The 19133-nt window shown below is 42.4% G+C and overlaps 1 protein-coding gene across 1 annotated transcript in view; it reads left to right on the top strand.

The window, feature by feature from the left end:
* Positions 1-18389, top strand: part of LOC136147361 (neuronal acetylcholine receptor subunit alpha-7) — a 137329-nt gene extending 118940 nt beyond the window's left edge. Inside the window, exons 6-10 of the mRNA XM_065906744.1 lie at positions 99-266; positions 8236-8430; positions 9791-9877; positions 13454-13563; positions 17871-18389. Of these exons, the coding sequence (XP_065762816.1) occupies positions 99-266; positions 8236-8430; positions 9791-9877; positions 13454-13563; positions 17871-18389 (1079 nt within the window). The remainder of the gene's footprint in view (positions 1-98; positions 267-8235; positions 8431-9790; positions 9878-13453; positions 13564-17870) is intronic.
* The last annotated feature ends 744 nt before the right edge of the window (positions 18390-19133 follow it).

The following is a 19133-nucleotide window of genomic DNA, read 5'->3' as shown; positions in this document are numbered from 1 at the left end:
CTGTTTCCATAGTGGCTGGACCAATTTGCATTTCCACCAACAGTGCAAGACAGCTGTGTGTCTAACGCAGGTCTTGGTCTGTCTTATTGCCCATGTAGGCATCTTCAAGAGCTCCTGCTACATTGACGTGCGCTGGTTCCCCTTTGATGTGCAGCAGTGCAAACTGAAGTTTGGGTCCTGGTCTTATGGAGGGTGGTCCTTGGATCTGCAAATGCAGGAGGCAGACATCAGTGGCTATATCCCAAATGGAGAATGGGACCTTGTGGGTAAGCCCAGCAAAGATGCAATACTGGCAACCTAGAAGGAAGCTGCTTTATTACTGTGCTGGCTTAAAAAGTTTGGGATTTTCCACTCTGCTTTTCAGCATGAGCATTTGTTGAACCCTGCAGCATTCTCCATGATTTATTGAGAGCTCTAGGATTAGACACACACACACACAAAAAAAAAAACAGTTGGAAAATTCAGTGCTTTCCATGAGGAACTTGCAGTTATGGTAAGGTCAGTGCAAGTATGGGCATCTATATATCACTCAGATCTGTTTCATCTGTAAAATCAGGTGGGACAGCAAATTACAGTTGATGAGAACCTGTATTTAATGATTTAAATATAAAAACAATAATTATGTTTATAATGGTATTGAGTTTACAGTGTATTGGAGAAGGCAGTGGCACCCCACTCCAGTACTTTTGCTGGAAAATCCCATGGACGGAGGAGCCTGGTGGGCTGCAGTCAATGGGGTCGCTAAGAGTTATACATGACTGAGCGACTTCACTTTCACTTTTCACTTTCATGCATTGGAGAAGGAAATGGCAGCCCACTCCAGTGTTCTTGCCTGAAGAATCCCAGGGACGGGGAAGCCTGGTGGGCTGCCATCTATGGGGTCGCATAGAGTCGGACATGACTGAAGCAACTTCACAGTTACATGTGTTATTTATAATCATGGTGTCTTAGTCCATTCCAGCTATTGTAACAGAATGCCATAGACCAGGTGGCTTATAAACAACAGATGTTTATTTCTCATAGTTGGGAGAGTAAGGGTTCAAGATCAGTGGGTTGGCAGACTCAGCGTCTGGTGAGGACCTGCTTCCTGGTTCATAGACCACTGTCTTCAGGCTGTGTCCTCGCATGGCAAAAGGGACAGGAGATCTCTCTATGGTTCCTTTTTTAAGAGCACTAGTCCCATTCTTGAGGCTCCCTCTATAACTTAATCACCACCTAAAGCCCTCACCTCCAAACAACCATCACTATAGAGGTTAGGATTTCAGCATGTGAACTTTGGGGGGACACATTCAGTCAGTAGCATGTGTAATTCAAATACATAAAAAAATCTGCCAGTTCAGCAGTGAAGCTATGTTGAGAGGGCCACTTTGACACGGTTGCAGAAATAGACATGTCTAACACTGTGAAAGCCAGAAGTACTGCCCAAAGACATATTAAACCCATAGACACCCCAAAACCTACTATTGGACACTGCACCACCCTTCAGAGAGATGAAATCCAGCTCCATCAACCAGAACACAGGCACAAGCACTCCCAACCAGGAAAACACAGGACACTAATCCAATCCCATCTATGGGAGCAGACTCCACAACCAAGAAGAACTATGACCTTGAGAACTTTTTTTTCTTATAAATCACACTGTTTATTCCCCCTGCCTACTTCTACCTTCACAGTAGCCTTTTGTGGTGCTGTGGTTTTCCACACCTGGAAAAGAAGTGTGCTTTTCCTCTTTGTTTTTCTCATTAAAAAAAAAAAAATCATTTAAGATTTTTTTTCTTTTTTACCTTTTTTTCTTTTGGTGATGTTTCTGATTTTGTTTTTGATATATTCAACTGCTTTTCTTTATAGTTCTTTACCAGCTGTAGCTATTCCTGAATGTATATAAATCTTTTTCACATATAACCATTTATCTTTGCTTTTCTATTTTTTCTCTTCTCTCTCTTTTTAACCCTCTTTTCCACCCCTTCCTTTTGTCTTTTCTCTCCCTTCTCTTTTTTTATTTTTCTCTTTTTTCTTTTCCGTTTTTTTCCTACACACTTTCTTTTTTCACCAAGTAAGTTAAATTGTTGAGCTCTCTTTGCTATATTCCTCAGTTGGTACTCTGCTCAGGCCCAGTTTTCCAGATTGAGCATTAGTTAGCTCTGCTTTTAATTGGTCAATATCACTTTTGGTTTCCCCTGCTCACCAAGTCAATCTCCTGTACTCTTCTTTAGAATACTTTGGTTATAACTATGTGTGTGGTAGTGTGTGTTTATGTCCCAATATTTCTGTAATTACCTGCCTGATCTGCTTGATCTCCTCCCACTAGAACAGGCACAAGTCACCCCTAACAAGAAGTCAACACAAATTACTCAACCAGCTTTTCCCTCAAAGGTCTAAAACCAAAAGGAAGAAGGAATACCACCCTAAAGCCTGAGAAAAGGAGACCTCAAGTGGAGCAAGTTAGAACAAAAAAATGAAAAGACAGAGAAATACAGCACAAGTGAAAGAACAAGGTAGAAACTCACAAGGCCAAATCAGTGAAGAGGAAATAAGCAGTCTGCCTGAAAGAGAATTCAGAATAAGGATAGTGAAGATGCTCCAAAGACTTGAAAATAGAATGGAAAAAATGCAAGATACGATTAACACAGTTAATACAATCACCAAAGACATAGAAGAAATTAAGAATAAGCAAATAAAGATGAATAACACAATTACTGAAATTAAAAATACTCCAGAAGGAACCACTAGCAGAATAACTGAGGCAGAAGGATGAATAAGTGAGCTGGAAGATAAAATGGTGGAAATAACTGGTGAAGAGCAGAATAAAGGAAAAAGAATTAAAAGAATTGAAGATAGCCTCAGAGACCCTTGGGAAAATATTAAATGCACCAACATTTGAGTTATAAGGGTCCCAGAGGAAGAAGAAGAAGAAAAGAAAGGCACTGAGAACATTTTTGAAGAAATTATAGTCCATCCTAAAGGAGATCAGTCCTGGGTGTTCATTGGAAGGACTGATGTTGAAGCTGAAACTCCAATACTTTGGCCACCTGATTGTGACTTATTTGAAAAGACCCTGATGCTGGGAAAGATTGAGGGTAGGAGGAGAAGGGGACAACAGAGGATGAGATGGTTGGATGGCATCACCGACTCGATGAACATGGGTTTGGGTGGACTTCGGGAGTTGGTGATGGACAGGGAGGCATGCGGTTCATGGGGTCTCAAAGAGTCGGACACAACTGAGCAACTGAACTGAACTGAACTAAACTGATAGTTGAAAACTTCCCCACCATGGAAAAGAAAATAATCAAGTCCAAGAAGTGCAGAGAGTCTCTTATAGGATAAACCCAGAGAGAAGCACATCAAGACACATATTAATCAAGCTACCAGAGATTAAGCACAAAGAAAGAATATTAAAAGCAGCAAGGGAAAGGCAGCAAGTAACACACAAGGGAGAACCCATATGATTAACAGTGGATCTTTCAGCAGAAACTCTGCAGGCCAGGAGGGAATGGCAGGATATATTTAAAGTACTGAAGGGAAAAAAAAACCTACATCCAATATTACTATACCTGGCAAAAATCTCATTCAAAATTGATGAATAAATCAAAAACATCACAGACAAGCAAAAGTTAAGAGAATTTAGCACCACCAAACCAGCCTTACAACAAATACTAAAAGGACTTACATAGCCAGTAAACACAAGAGAAAGGAAAAAACTACAAAAACAAACCTCAAATGATTAGGATAATGTCAATAAGAATATGCTATTTAGTCACTCAGTTGCATCTGACTCTTTGTGATTCCATGGACTACTGTCTGCCAGGCTCCTCTGTCCATGGAATTTCCAAGGCAAGAATCGTGGAGTGGGTTGCTGCTTTCTCCACAATAGGAATAGATATATCAGTAATTACCTTAAATGTAAATGGATTAAATGCACCAGCCAAAAGATACAGACTGACTGAATGGATACAAAAGCAAGACCCATATATATGCTGCCTACAAGAGACCTACTTCAGACCTTGAGACACATACAGACTGAAAGTAAAAGAATGGAAAAGATATTCCATGTGAATGGAAATCAAAAGAAAGCCAGAGTGGCAATCGTTATTTCAGACAAAATAGACTTTAAAATAAAGAATATTATGAGATAAAGAAGGATACTACATGATGATCAAGAGATCAATCCAAGAAGACATTGCAATTGTAAATATTTATACACCCAACATAGGAGTACCTCAGTACATAAGGCAAACGCTAACAGTTATAAGGGGAAATCGAGAGTAACACAATACTAGTAGGGGATTTTAACATCCTGTCTTACACCAATGGACAGATCATCAAAAGGGAATCAATAAGGAAATACAAACCTTAAATGAAACATTAGACCAAATGGACCTAATTGATATCTTCAGGGCTTTCCATCAAAATAAAGAATATACTTTCTTCTTAAGTGCACATGGACCATTCTCCAGGATAGACCACATCTTGGGCCGCAAATCAAGCCTCAGTAAATTTAAGAAATTTGACATCATATCAAGCATTTTTTTGACAACAATGCTATGAGACTAGATATCAACTGCAGGAAAAAAAATGCAAAAAAAAAAAAAAAACCACAAACTCATGGAGATTAAATAATACATTACTAAATAACAAAGAGGTTACTGAAGAAAGAAGAAGGGAAATCAAAAGATTCCTAGAAACTAATGACAATGAAAACACGATGGGGTTTAGCAAAAGCAGTTCTAAGAGGGAAGTTTATTGCAATACAGTCCTACAAGTCCAAACAAGAAAAGCATCAAATAGACAACCTAACTCTACATCTAAAGCAGCTGGAAAAAGAAGAACAAAAAACCCCAAAGTCAATGGAAGGAAAGAAATCATAAAGATCAGAGCAGAAATAAATGAAAAAGAAATGTAGGAAACATAACAAAGATTAATAAAACTAAAAGCTGGTTCTTTGAGAAGATAAATAAAATTGACAGACCACTAGCCAGACTCATGAAGAAACAAAGGGAGGAAAATAAAATTAGAAATGGAAAAGAAGAGTTTACAATAGATAACATAGAAACACAAAGGATCATAAGAGAATATTATGAGCAACTACATGGTAATAAAATGGACAACATAGAGGAAATGGACAGATTCTTAGAAAAGTTCAACTTCCCAAGACTGAACCAAGAAGAAATAGATATTATGAAGAAGCCAATTAAAAATGCTGAAATCAAAACTGTGATCAAAAATCTCCCAAAAAAACTAAAACCCAAGGCAAGATGGCTTGATAGGAAAATTCTGTCAAACATTCAGAGAAGAGCTAATGACTATTTTTCTGAAACTCTTCCAAAAAATTACAGAGGAAGGGACATTTCCAAACTCATTCTATGAGGCCACAATCACCTCGATACCAAAACCAGACAAAGACAACACAAAAAAAGAAAATTACAGACCAGTATCACTGATGAACATAGATGCAAAAATCCTCAGCAAAATTCTAGCAAACAGAATTCAACAACACATTAAAAAGCTGATGCACCATGATCAAGTTGGGTTTATTCCAGGGATACAAGGATTCTTCAGTATACACAAATCAATCAATGTGATATACCATATTAACAAGTTGAAAGATAAAAAACCATATGATCATTCAATAGATGCATAAAAAGCCTTCAGTAATATTCAGCATCCGTTTATTATTGAAAAACACTTCAAAAAAATGGACATAGAAGGAACCTACCTCAACATAGTAAAGGCCATATATGATAAGCCCACAACAAACACTATTCTCAGTGGTGAAAAGCTAAAAGCATTCCCTCTAAGATCAGGAACAAGACAAGGGTGTCCACTCTCACCTGTGTTATTCAGCATAGTTTTGGAAGTCCTTGCTATGTGCATCAGAGAAGAAAAAGAATAAATAAAAAGAATCCAGATTGGAAAAGAAGAAGTAAAACTCTCACTGTGTGCAGATGGCATGATACTGTACATAGAAAACCCTAAAGAAACTATCAGAATATTACTAGAGTTATCAGTGAATTCAGCAAAGTCACAAGATGCAAGGTCAATACACAGAAATCACTAACATTTCTGTATACTAACAATGAAAAATCTAAAAGAAAAATTAAGGAATCAATCCCATTCACCACTGCAACCAAAAGAATAAAATATCTGGGAACAAACCTACCTAAGGAAACATAGAACTGTATATGGAAAATTATAAGATACTGATTAAATAAATCAAAGACAACATAAACAGATGGAGAGATGGTCCATGTTCCTAGGTAGGAAGAATCAATGTTGTGAAAATGACAATACTACCAAACACAATCTACAGATCCAGTGTGATCCCTATCAAATTACTAATGGCATTTTTCACAGAACTAGAACCAAAAATTTCATAATTCATATGGAAACACAAGACCCTAAATAGCCAAAGCACTCTTGAGAAAGAGGAATGGAGCTAGAGGAATCAACCTTCCTGACTTCAGATTATACTACAAAGCTACAGTCATCAAGACAGTTTGGTACTGGCACAAAACAGAAATAGGGACCAATGGAACAAGATAGAAAGCCCAGAGATAAACCCACACACCTATGGGTACCTTATTTTTTATAAAGGAGGCAAGAATATACAACGGGGCAAAGATAGCCTCTTCAGTAAGTGATGCTGGGAAAATTGGACAGCTACTTGTAAAAGAATGAAATTAGAACATTTCCTAATGCCATACACAAAAATAAGCTCAAAGTGGATCAAAGACCTAAATGTAAGACCAGAAACTATAAAACTCTTAGAAGAAAACATAGGCAGAACACTCATTGCCATAAATCAAAGCAAGATCTTCTATGACCCACCTCCTAGAGTAATGGAAATAAAAACAAAAATAAACAAGAAACTTAAACTTAGAAACTTTTGCACACCAAATGAAACTACAATAAGGTGAAAAGACAGCCCTCAGAATGGGAGAAAGTAATAGTAAAGGAAACAACTGACAAAAGATTAATTTCCAAAATATACAAGCAGCTCATACAACTCAACACCAGAAAAACAAACAATCCAGTCAGAAAGTGGGAAAAAGACCTAAATAGACATTTCTCCAAAGAAAACATGAAGATGGCTAACACATGAAAGGATGCTCAATACCGCTCATTATTAGAGAAATGCAAATCAAAACTACAATGAGATACCACCTCACATCAATCAAAATGGCCATCATCAAAAAGTCTACAAACAATAAATGGCTGGAGAGGGCATGAAGAAAGGGAACCCTCTTGCATTGCTGGTAAGAATGTAAATTAATACAGCCACTATGGAAGACAATATGGAGATTCCTTAAAAAACTAGAAATAAAACCACCATATGACCCAGCAATCCCACTTCTAGACATATACCCTGAGGAAACCAAGATTGAAAAAGACACATGTACCCCATTGTTCACTGCAGCACTATTTACAATAGCTAAAGCATGGAAGTAACCTAGATATCCATTGACAGATGAATGAATCAAGAAGCTATGGTACATATATACAGTGGAGTGCTACTCAGCTGTAAAAAGGAATGCGTTTGAGTCAGTTCTAATGAGGTGGATGAACCTAGAGCCTATTTTACAGAGCGATGTAAGTCAGAAAGAGAAATATAAATATCATATACTTATGCATATATATGGATTCTAGAAAGATGGCACTAATGAATTAATTTTAAGGGCAGCAATGGAGAAACAGACATAGAGCACAGACATGGGGGGAGGGGAGGAGGGAGAGGGTGAGATGTATGGAGAGAGTAACATGGACATTTACAATATCATACATAAAGTAGATAGCTAATGGGAATTTGCTACATGACTCAGGGAACTCAAACAAGGACTTTGTGACAATCTAGAAGGGTAGGATGGAGAGGGGGATGGGAGGGAGGTTCGGGAGCAGGGGGACATGGGTGTACCTATGGTTGATTATTGTTGATGTTCAACATAAAACAACAAAATTCTGTAAAGCAATTATCCTTCAGTTAAATAAAGTGACAAAAACTAAAACGATCATATAATCTGCAGTCAAAAAAAAAAAAATCTGCCAGTTTGTTCAAATATCACTAAGGTACCCTTAAATAAATATATATTAAAACTAAAGCATTTATTCAAACAGCCAGTTTTCTGCACTTAGCAAATTCCATGCCTCTGTGTGTGTTATAGTCCCTTAAAACCAACAGGGTCCCATTATTTCAATGGTGGTTCCTTCCTCTCCCCCCTCCCCCGCCCCCCCGAAATGAAGGGATCTTGGGCAAGCGGAGTGAGAAGTTCTACGAGTGCTGCAAAGAACCCTACCCAGACGTGACCTTCACAGTCACCATCCGCCGCAGGACTCTCTACTATGGCCTCAACCTGCTCATCCCCTGTGTGCTCATCTCTGCCCTGGCCCTCCTCGTCTTCTTACTCCCTGCAGACTCTGGGGAGAAAATCTCCCTGGGTGAGTACTGGGTCTGAGCTGGGGTGGGAGGGGCCTGCTTTGAGGGTGGCAGTGAGGGGCCAGTGCAGAGATACCCAGGGTCTGCTCAGTACATCCCAGCCCAGGGTGACTCCCTGACACCAGCCCCCTGTGTAGGGTGGCCCGGCCCTCCTGAGATTCCACAAGCTCCTCTGATCCTGCAGAGAGGATGGGGATGCCAAGAGAAGGACCAGTTCTTCCCTGAGGGGTCTGTGCCTTTCCTCTCCTGACACCCAGTTTAGTTTAATTTAGTTTCAGTTTAGTTTAATTTAGTATCAGCTTGTATTTCTATATTGCCACACACAATGTAATTCCTTACCATCCTCCAATAGGAAGATAAAAAAACTATGATTTAGATTGGTGAAATAAGTTCCTGAATGTCTCAAAGAGTTACTAAAGATTCTGTTTGATACACATAGAAATAATTCTCAAACCCATAACTTCTGACTACAAGTGTCTGACTACTGTAGTTGACTTTCTGACTGCAAAGCTCAACCAAAAAGTGAAGTTATGTTTTATTTGGTGGACTTTCTAAGGATTTCAGGCTTGGGGTGCAACATCCCAGATAGCTCTGAGGGACTCCTCCTAAGAGGTAAGGAAGAAACTAGGATATATATATATATAGGAGTTTTTACCACAGATGGAGTAGTCGAAACATCAAAAGATTACTATTTAAAAACCAGACTTCTCAAGTTAATAAATTTAGTGCTTTTCTATGCTTGGGAAGATGCAAAGAGTCTGGGTTCACTGAAATCATTCCTGTGATGTATACTTCAGCTCTCCGAGGCCAGTATCCTGTGTTTTCTCATCCTGAATGCCCTCAGGGTGCACCATCTGGGAGTCTGCAATGTAATGGCTTGATGGCTGCAACATCTATTGTTTATTGATATAGCAGGTGATATTTTTATTCCTGGGGCTCAGCTTGGGCACATAAATGACTTATCCAAAGTCTCACAGCTAGTAAGTAGCAAAGTCAAGACCAGAAGCCATGTCTTCCAACTGTATCTCTTGGTTTTCCTGCTGCTTGGAAATTACCTCTAGATACTAATGTATTAATAATAAAAGGAGAGATATGTGTGCTGAAGTCAATGATTTATTTTAAGTTGTTCTAAGTTCTGGCTTCTCAGTTTGTCTCCCCAGGGATTTCTCTGGAATTCTGGTAAATGACTCAAACAGTCCTCAGAAAAATGCCTATTCCTGTGAAGATAGAAAACCAGGATTCCATTTGGTGTTGGGAATGTTACGGCTACCACCCTCATACCTCCTTTGAATCTCAGGTTGCCTGGAGTTCAGGCCTTACATTCTTTTCTGTCTCAGGGATCAGTGTATGTCTCTGTTTCAGGGATCACAGTTTTACTCTCCCTCACCGTCTTCATGCTGCTGGTAGCTGAGATCATGCCTGCGACCTCTGACTCAGTGCCCTTAATAGGTAAGCAAGCATCCAGCTCCTCTAAAGACCTGGGCTTAGACAATGCCTGGGATTTCCCAGCACAGGCAGAGAGCAGAAACATGTCCTCCAGGACCGTGGAGAGCTGCACACTGCCCCTTTCTGCTGTGAGGGGATGACTTGCTTTAATTACTCAGAGTTGACTCATGGCCTCTGCTTACCTGGGCACACAGAAGGGGACAGGGAGTCCAGCTTTGTGGTTTGGCCTTAAGATGCAGAAATGCCCCCTTTCCTCCCACAATGCACCTCTTCACACACTTGTTATGGAGCCAGAGATTTTTACCATCAGAGATTCATTATTTTAGTTTGAGTCACTGTTTTTCCACAAATTCATTGTCACACTTTAACTCTTAGCTGTTGTTTCCCGAGATACCTTGACATCTCTGTAGAAAGTTAAAGCTTGTGAGAGAAGGTGAACAGGACAAATATATTTTGGCCACATGTTGAGCTACACCCCACAGGCCTGCCAACCCTGTACTTGCCCAGACTTTAGACAGAAGAAAGAGCCCAGAGACACCAATGGTTTTATAGATGGGAGATCTTACACGTCTGAAGCAAAAGGGTCATGGAGTGACACCCCACCAGTTACCTAAGGGAATTGAAGTCAGATTGGCCCATTGGTTACCAGGGAAACCAGCAAAGGGGCATAGCCCTCTTAGCCCCTTGGTCTGAGTACCTTCAAGGTGCAGAGGTCTTCCCTTTGTTAAATTATGAATCAGGAGCCATTCTAATCTAAAGATTTAAACAATCACTAGCTGGCTGTGGGGGAAAAGCCTGTAGGTATTTTACTGATTAGCTTTGTGATTAGGGAGACAGTCAGTCATGTGAGTGTGATGTAGGTTAAGCAGGGACTGGTCCAGCAAAGGGGATAGAGAGAGAAAACAAACCACACACAAAGGCAGATGCATGATCTTCTGCCCAAAGAGAGAGAACAAATACAGGAGGCAGCATCACCTGTTGCTATGCACCTCCCTGGACTGGACTGAACTGGAATAAGCAGGAATATGCAGAGCTGGGGTGCTCAGTGGCCCAGAGGTCAGGACCCAATACCCTGGCTACTGCAGTCAAGGTTCAGTTCCTGGTCAGGGAACCAGACCTCCAAGCCAGTTGTGAGGACAGGAAGCAAACATTCTGCCAGTAGATAGTAGGTTTGATGAGAGTCCCCACTCCCACTTGATGGTGGAGGTCGGAAAGAGGAAAGCAGTTTATACACAGTTAGTCCTGTGTGGTTAACCAGGGGTAAGTAGGAACAGGGATCCTTTACATGATACCCTCAGGCTTCACTTCACAAATTCAGAAATCAAGGCCCTTATTATTGGAGCTTCCTGGATGTGTAATATTTGACCAGAGAGCCTATAGGCATAAAGAGCCTCTGTGGGTGTCATGTTTTTCCCAGAACCATCCCGGAAACAAGGATACTTCAACCTGACAGTCTGACCCCATCCTTTCACTTTTAGTAGAGACCTGCAGCAGAAGCCACCCTAAACCAGGCAGTCAGCAGGCCCTGATGTCTGATGAGCCCACAGGCTCAGCGGGTGCCTAGCCCACGTCTAGAAGAATGGAATGGCCTTCTGGAAGGCCTTCTAGAAGAAGGACAGCTGTTGGCCTTTAACCTCTGTTGTTGAGATTTCAGCTGTGGGATCCAGTCACGCTGGATCGCTGTAGGTCACTGTATGAGTCTGCTAAGGCTGCCACAATAAAAGTCCACAGACTGGGTGGCTTACACAGGAGAAATTGATTTGTTCCCAGTTTTGGAGGCTGTGAGTCCAAGATCAAAGGGCCAGCAGGGTTGTTTTCTCCTGAGGTCTCCCTCCTTGTCTTGCAGACAGGTACCCTCTGCTGTTCCCCGACATGGTCTTTCCTCTGTGTCTTCACATCTCTGTGCCCCTTTGAGTACCCAAGTTTCCCCTTTTTATTAGGACACCAGCCAGACTGGACCAGGTGCCACACTAACAATCTCACTTTAATTAATCTCCTCTTTGAAGGCCTTCTCTTCAAACACAGTCACATTCTAAGGTACTTGTCATTTAGAACTTCAACATACAAATTTTAGGGGGACACAGTATGCAGCCCATAACAGTCATGGTTTGGTCCCCCTTCCCTCCCCTTCCCAGAGGTCCCTGATGCTGATGTCAAGTCTCAAATGTCCTCCTCCAGTAGCTCCTTGTATGTTCCTCTTGGTCTCCATGGGAAAGCAGGGAGTTCCTGCCTGCCTGGAGAGTAGGAGGTATTTTTAACCAAGTGTAGGGCCACATACTTAGCCTTATACAAGGATGTCTGTTTAAGATCTCAGCCCCTTGGTGGGTAGCCACAGTGAAGGTTTATCTATTTATTTGCATTTATGTTAGGATAATTTATTATTTTGCTTGTTTAAGGAGGCGTTGATCATACATATCTTTGTTTTATTATTTTTAATACTCTTTTTGCACTTGAATCCATGCTTCTAATCCCTTTTTATTTTTTTGAAGTATAATTGATTTACAGTATCTTGTTGGTTTCAGACATACAGCTCAGTGGTTCAGTTTTATATATATATATATATATATGTGTGTGTGTGTGTGTGTGTGTGTGTGTGTGTATTCTTTCATATATATTTTTTCAGATTCTTTTCCCCTATAGGTTATTACAAAATGTTGAGTAGAGTTCCCTGTGCTATACAGTAGGTCCTTATTGGTTATCTATTTTACATATAGTAGTGTATGTGTTAATCTCAACCTCCTAATTTATCCCTCCTCCACACTGAAGGTTTAATAATCATAGTTGACAGTTAAATAATGCCCACCTATGCCAACTTTTTCCTATACCCTTGGCCCATAAAATTGTTAATCTCTGCACCAACCCTGAAGAGAAGGCATTTCTGTCCCTGTTATACAGTAAAGAACCTGAGGCCCAGAGAGTCTAAGTGGCCATCTAGGCTCACAGATGATAGCCAGTGTACCAGGAGGGAGCTCCATGCTGCTTCTCAGCTGGGCCAAGGTAGAGAAACGCATCCTTACCCATCAAAGCTGAAGCTGATGTTCTCAGCCTGAAAGGACACTGCAGCTGACCTCTTCTTCAGACTGGCCAGCTGGCACTCCCCACCCCCATGGCTCTTGGTTGATGGAGCCAGAGCCTACAGTAACTAGAGTCATTTTCCAGGCCTGAAAAGACAGCTAGGTGGCACCCAGATCTGCCCTTGCTAGACCTCTGCAGCCTGCCCATGGCCTGCAGTCATAACTGTCATGACCACCTCCTCTGTGTCCCAGTGGTTTCAGTTCTAACAATGATGCTTCCTTATCAGACAACTTTATCACCGTCCTGTGAGGTGCACTTAACTTTCACCAAAAGAAGCAGTCAGGGTTCCTAAAAGTTAAGTCAGCTGGTGAGGCTGCTCACCAGGACTGGAGGAGGTAGGTCTGTATGCTGCGGGCTGACCTCTCTGGGCTGTGGGCTGCAGGCCTGGAAGAGGTCACGCTCTGCTCTTGGGCCTCATTCCCCAGCCCCTGGTGGTCAGGACACCACCATCTGGGTTCCCCGCACTGTGCTGTGGTAACACACCTGCATCTGCGCTCTCTGCAGCCCAGTACTTCGCCAGCACCATGATCATCGTGGGCCTCTCTGTGGTTGTCACGGTGATCGTGCTACAGTACCACCACCACGACCCTGATGGTGGCAAGATGCCCAAGTGGGTGAGTTCCTCCCTAGCAACTCCACCAGAAGAAGGGTCAGGGTGCCTTCCCAGAGGGGGCTCTGAGGATGACTTATCGATTTAAAAAAATCCCCCAAAAAACTTGGATTCCGAAACAAAAAGCTGCAGTTCCTCACATATCTGCATATCTCTGCATCCAGGGGAGTAGGGTGAGTGCTGTCAGGGTCCCACAGGGCTGTCCTTACAATCTGACGTCTCAGAAATGGGCTTAGGCCACCACTCTGCACTTTTCACTGAACAGTGTTTCTAAACTTTCTTTCTGCACATACAGCATTAGAAGCAACACAGAAGATGAACACATAACTGTGGTTAGAGCTTCAAAACAGAATGAGGAGTGAAAAGAGTAAGAAACAGAGTGAGCAGCATACATATATACATTCAGTTGTCTACAAAATAATCAATAAACAATAAGAAGAATAGAAAGGAATTTTATTTGAGTCAAACTGAGGGCTAGCCTGGAAACCAGCTTCCCAGATGACTGAGAAACTACTCTGGAGAAGCAGGGTTTTCAGCACAGTTTTATATCTTGTCAGAACAAAGAACATTAAACAAGCCGAGGTTACATTTCTTCAAGGTAAAAAAAACAGATCAGCTTGTACACATTGATTCAGCATGGCCTTGGTGCGTGAGAAGGGAGTCTTATCATCAGAGTACTAGCACTGACATCCCAGGAAGAGAGGCGTTTAATCTTTTATTTTTATCATGGACATACTTTACTTTGGGTCAGTGTGCCCTTTCCTTTAATAATTAAAGCAGATATACAATGTATGTTTGATAGGCCGTAGGCTATTTTAGTTAGCATAAAATTCAAGTTAACTCATGCATAAGCCAGAATGATTTCCCTGTATCTCAATATATGAAACTTTCTTTTATCACAATACACATAGGAAAGTCATTTAACCAAAAGTCTATAAAATAAAAGTTAACAGTGGTAAAGGGGGATGAGATAAAATGAAATGGATGGAAAATAAACATTTGTCATCGTAGCCCAGGTCAGGCCACATGGTCCCACATCTCCCAGCACTGATGCCTTGTGATATGTGTTGATGCTTCCCAAGCTACGGCTGTGCTCCGTGGAAGTCCAGTGTCCTAAACACTGTACCCACTCTTGCTTAACACTTGGCAAACCTTGGTTGGGGGCTGAGCAGGGCCTGGACTTTTCCCACCTCATGTGATGATGTGTCCAAACCCCCAGCCAGAGCAGAGCTGTCCCCCAACCCCTCATCCCACTTGTTTCTGGGGCCCCACATACCTTCCAGTCTTCCCATCCAGAGAGCAAGGCTTAGGGACCACTGGGAGCTAAAGAAGCCCTCTCATGCCAAAACAACCTTGTCTTTGCTGACCCATAATCTTGAGTCCAAATTGAGAGTCAGTTTAGGACTGAATGCAGCTGCAAGATGTAAAATGCATTTCCTTAATCTCCAGGAGCAGGGAGTTCCTGGGCCTTCTAAAAGTATCCATTGCACAATAATTTACAGTTACACAAAAGTTAACTTAAGAAAGACCTTTTTATTTTCTTTTTTAAAGAAATTGGCTTCACAGAGTGACTGCCCTTGAATTCTTTTCTACAGCAAGTCCTTATACTTGATAACTCTCTCATGGCATCAGCAATGGACTCCCCAGAATGGTACAACCTCTCACACAGGTCATATCACCACTGTAAGGCATAGTTCCGGCGAGGCAGAAAAGGAAAGACGACCTCAACAGAAGTAGGTTACCTTTATTCAGGCAAGGAGGGGCGACAGTCAGCCTAACGACCAGACTGAGCACCAAAAGGGATCAGGGAGGCTTCACACTTATAGGGAGGTTTGTGGAAGCCATAAGGGAAACGTCAATCAGGCGGGATATTTTGAGTATTCTTTTGTTGAGATGACACTTGTAGTTGGGCTGGGGGTGATAAGTCTTCTGGGCGGGTGTAGGGGGTGGTAGGTTTCCGGACAGAGGGTGATAAGTCCCAGATAGATGCAACTGACCTGGAGCGTCAGGATGGAACTAAAATTATGCTTTGTTTTCTCCGAAGTTAGATGATTCAGCAAGGGGCCTTTGAGACTGTTGTTCTCTTTTCTAGGCCCAAAAGACTCCTTCAACCACAGTCTGCAGGCTTGTTTTGAGAAGGTCCACTCCCCACCCCTCAAAAAAAGAAAAATAAAAAGCTGAGACATATTTGTGTACATTCACCTACATTCTCTTCTGACTTAGAACCTTGAAAGACTTTCTTGTCTATCCACCCATCTGTTTGAAATAAGATTTACAAGTATCAGAAGTCAAAATCAAAGAATTATAAATAAGAAAATTCTGCTCCCATTCCTACCCCTACTTCCACCACCAATTGATAACCATTTCAATTAATTTCTTTTTCCTTCCAGTGTTTATGCAGATGCCAAAATATAAACACATATTCTTATTTTTTCTGTTTTGACTGTTGTACAGAGAAGGAAATTAAGGCAGTAAGTTATAAAACCATTTTTAATGACCTGGTAGCATTTTACTGTTCCAGAAAAATCTGAATTAGAGTATATGCTGATTATTCACCTCTCAGCACGAGAACATGTTAAACCAATGGTGCAAAGCAAATATGAAATGTGTATTTCTCTTTCATTTTATATAACACACTGCATTATTTTTTACTTTCTTTCTATGTGTTTTTGAAACATAAACAACCTCCAAGGGGCTTTCATTATAATCTGTTGCCATGAAGAAAACACTGCTGGTGCGGTGCATTATGTGACATTTGCACAGCCAGAAACAAAACCATAACCTAACAGAAGAGGTCACAAGCACAGACTGAGAAGTGCCAAAAGGATAATCTCTGAGATGCTTTAGCCTTGAAAGCTAATGATTCAGGCCATAAAATTCAAAATAGATTTAGCTTGAGCTGTGCCCCAGGGGATGCGCAGACCCCCACGTGTGTGGCAGGCAAAGCCCTGGATCTGGATCTGAGGCTCAGCTCTCCCTGCACCGCTGAATCTGGGTTTGGGCACATTCACGACCCCAGGTGCTTCCTTGAGTTCTGGCTCTGGCTTTCTGGTGCCTTCCCAGTGGGGGTTGGGCTAAAGTCACCGGGGTTTGCAGAGAACCCAACAGACAGACCTTTTTATGGATGAGTCTGTGGAAGTCAGAACACATAAAGGTGACTCAGGCTCACTGTCTGACCTTGAGCCAGTTTACTCATCTCTTTGAGCCTAAGATTCTTTTTTTTTAATTTATTTTATTCAAGTATAGTTGATTTACAGTGCTGTGTTAGTTTCTGGTGTAAAGTAATTTATATATTTACATACATATATATACACACACAGTGCATATATATGTGTGTATATATCAGCCATAAATGCAAAGGATTTGGGCTGATTTTGTACTCCATCAGCAGAGCTAAAATATTTACCATCTGGCCCTTTAAAGAAAGTCTGCCAACCCCAGCTTCAGACTTTCCACAGCACTTTGTCTTGTATCATCTCATTCAGTCTTCACTGCAGCCTAATGGATTAGGTTAGAGGTTCCTAAGCTGCCATGGTTCACAGCACCTTTCATGAGTCAGGGTTTTGTTTTTTCCAGAGAGCATCTAGGACAGAAGAAATACTTAATGGTTCTATAAATAAAACAGGTCAAAACAACTTACTAAGTACTTATGCCCTGACAACTTGGCACCTGTCGGCACAGCAAACCTCACACCTTGGGGCATGCTCCCCTGCTTGTCTGTTCCACGATGACTTTCTTGGCACTTGCCTTTTATCAGGACAAGTTCCAAAATCTGCTTTGCAAGGGTAGGATATCATGCAAGGAATGCAGTGATCTAATGTAACAGTCTGGACTGCTTCAGGCTAGGGATGCACACGGTGTCTCAAGTGTCACAGGGTTGCCCCTTAAAACTTAACATCTCCAGGGGCGCCTTTATGAATTTGCTGCTGCACACTGGGGTACCTCACACAGAGCTGAAGATGACGATCCCTAGTTGCAGATGTAAAATGCTCTGTTCCCCGGCTCAGGGCTCCCTTTAGAAGACAACCCTCTTCACCCACACAGGCTGCCTTGCCTGAGATGGCACTGTACCCATAGCTTCTTCCCAGGGTGATTTTCTGCATTGCTTTATCATCACTTCGCAATTGATTGAACCATCATACCCCGTTGGCACTGCTTGCCTGTATAAACTCGCCTGGGAAGGTGTGGCGACCTGTCACCCCTAGGGTCCACCCCCACGAAGGCTAGCAGGTATTACAGTTGTGTCCCCCTTGCTGTCAGGATCAGCCGTGGGGTCTGCCCAGCACCTCTAAGACTGTGCTGTCCCCGCAGACCAGAGTCATCCTCCTGAACTGGTGCGCCTGGTTCCTTCGCATGAAGAGGCCGGGGGAGGACAAGGTGCGGCCAGCCTGCCAGCACAAGCAGCGCCGCTGCAGCCTGGCCAGCGTGGAGATGAGCGCAGTGGCGGGGCCACCAGCCACCAATGGCAACCTGCTGTACATTGGCTTCCGCGGCCTGGACAGCATGCACTGCGCACCCACCCCTGACTCAGGGGTTGTGTGCGGCCGCGTGGCCTGCTCCCCGACTCATGACGAGCACCTGCTGCATGGCGGCCAGCCCTCTGAGGGGGACCCGGATCTGGCCAAGATCCTGGAGGAGGTACGCTACATTGCCCACCGCTTCCGCTGCCAGGACGAGAGTGAGGCCGTGTGCAGCGAGTGGAAGTTCGCGGCCTGTGTGGTGGACCGCCTGTGTCTCATGGCCTTCTCCGTCTTCACCATCCTCTGCACCATCGGCATCCTCATGTCGGCACCCAACTTCGTTGAAGCTGTGTCCAAAGACTTCGCTTGACTCAGCCCTGGCTCCCAGCGTGTAGGACGTACAAAGATATGCGATGATAATGGCTTAAAGAGAACTTGGGATGGCTGATCCCACAGCAGCATTAAACCCCAAAAGACATATATGTACCCCATCGCTGTCATGTCAGTTTCAGTTTCCTTGTTACTTTCAGTAATGGAATCTCAACACATTTCAGTTTACCCCTCTTTAGTGGGCCACTTGATATCCTTGGAGCCGTCCTTATGGTCAGCAGGACCCCCAAGGATAGTTTTGTCCATCCCACATTGCCTGGTGAGCTCTTCAGAGGTTGGGGTAGCTCAGGACTGACTGCCAGGGGAGGCCTGGACAGCGGGTTTGCATGCCTGCATGTCACTTGCCATGAGGGCCTACATGAAAATTCATACCTGCTTTTGCCTGTGTACAAACCTAGATTGAAGTTAATCACAATAATAAACCACACTCAGTAAACCCATCAGATGATTGATGAAACAAACTAAACTAAAACGTAAAACCCAACTTCTCGTTTTTCTTCAATTCAGACTTTAATTTTCTCTACCAAAGACAGTTGATAAACACTTCTATGTTATGTCTGCAATTTTTAAAAAGAGACAGTAATAGTTGGTCTTGTAAATTATGCTTTTGCCAGCCTGATTTTTGCCAACTTACCCTCTCGGGAAGCAGGATGGACACAGGTGTGTGTTGATTCTAAACTGGGACCAGACTCAGTCAAGTCAGGGGGATTTCTGTAGATCCCAA

The sequence above is a fragment of the Muntiacus reevesi genome, chromosome 15 (assembly GCF_963930625.1).
Source record: "Muntiacus reevesi chromosome 15, mMunRee1.1, whole genome shotgun sequence".
NCBI lineage: Eukaryota > Metazoa > Chordata > Mammalia > Artiodactyla > Cervidae > Muntiacus > Muntiacus reevesi.
The sequence above is the reverse complement of the archived record's forward strand: the minus strand, read 5'-3'. Positions and strand labels throughout refer to the sequence as shown.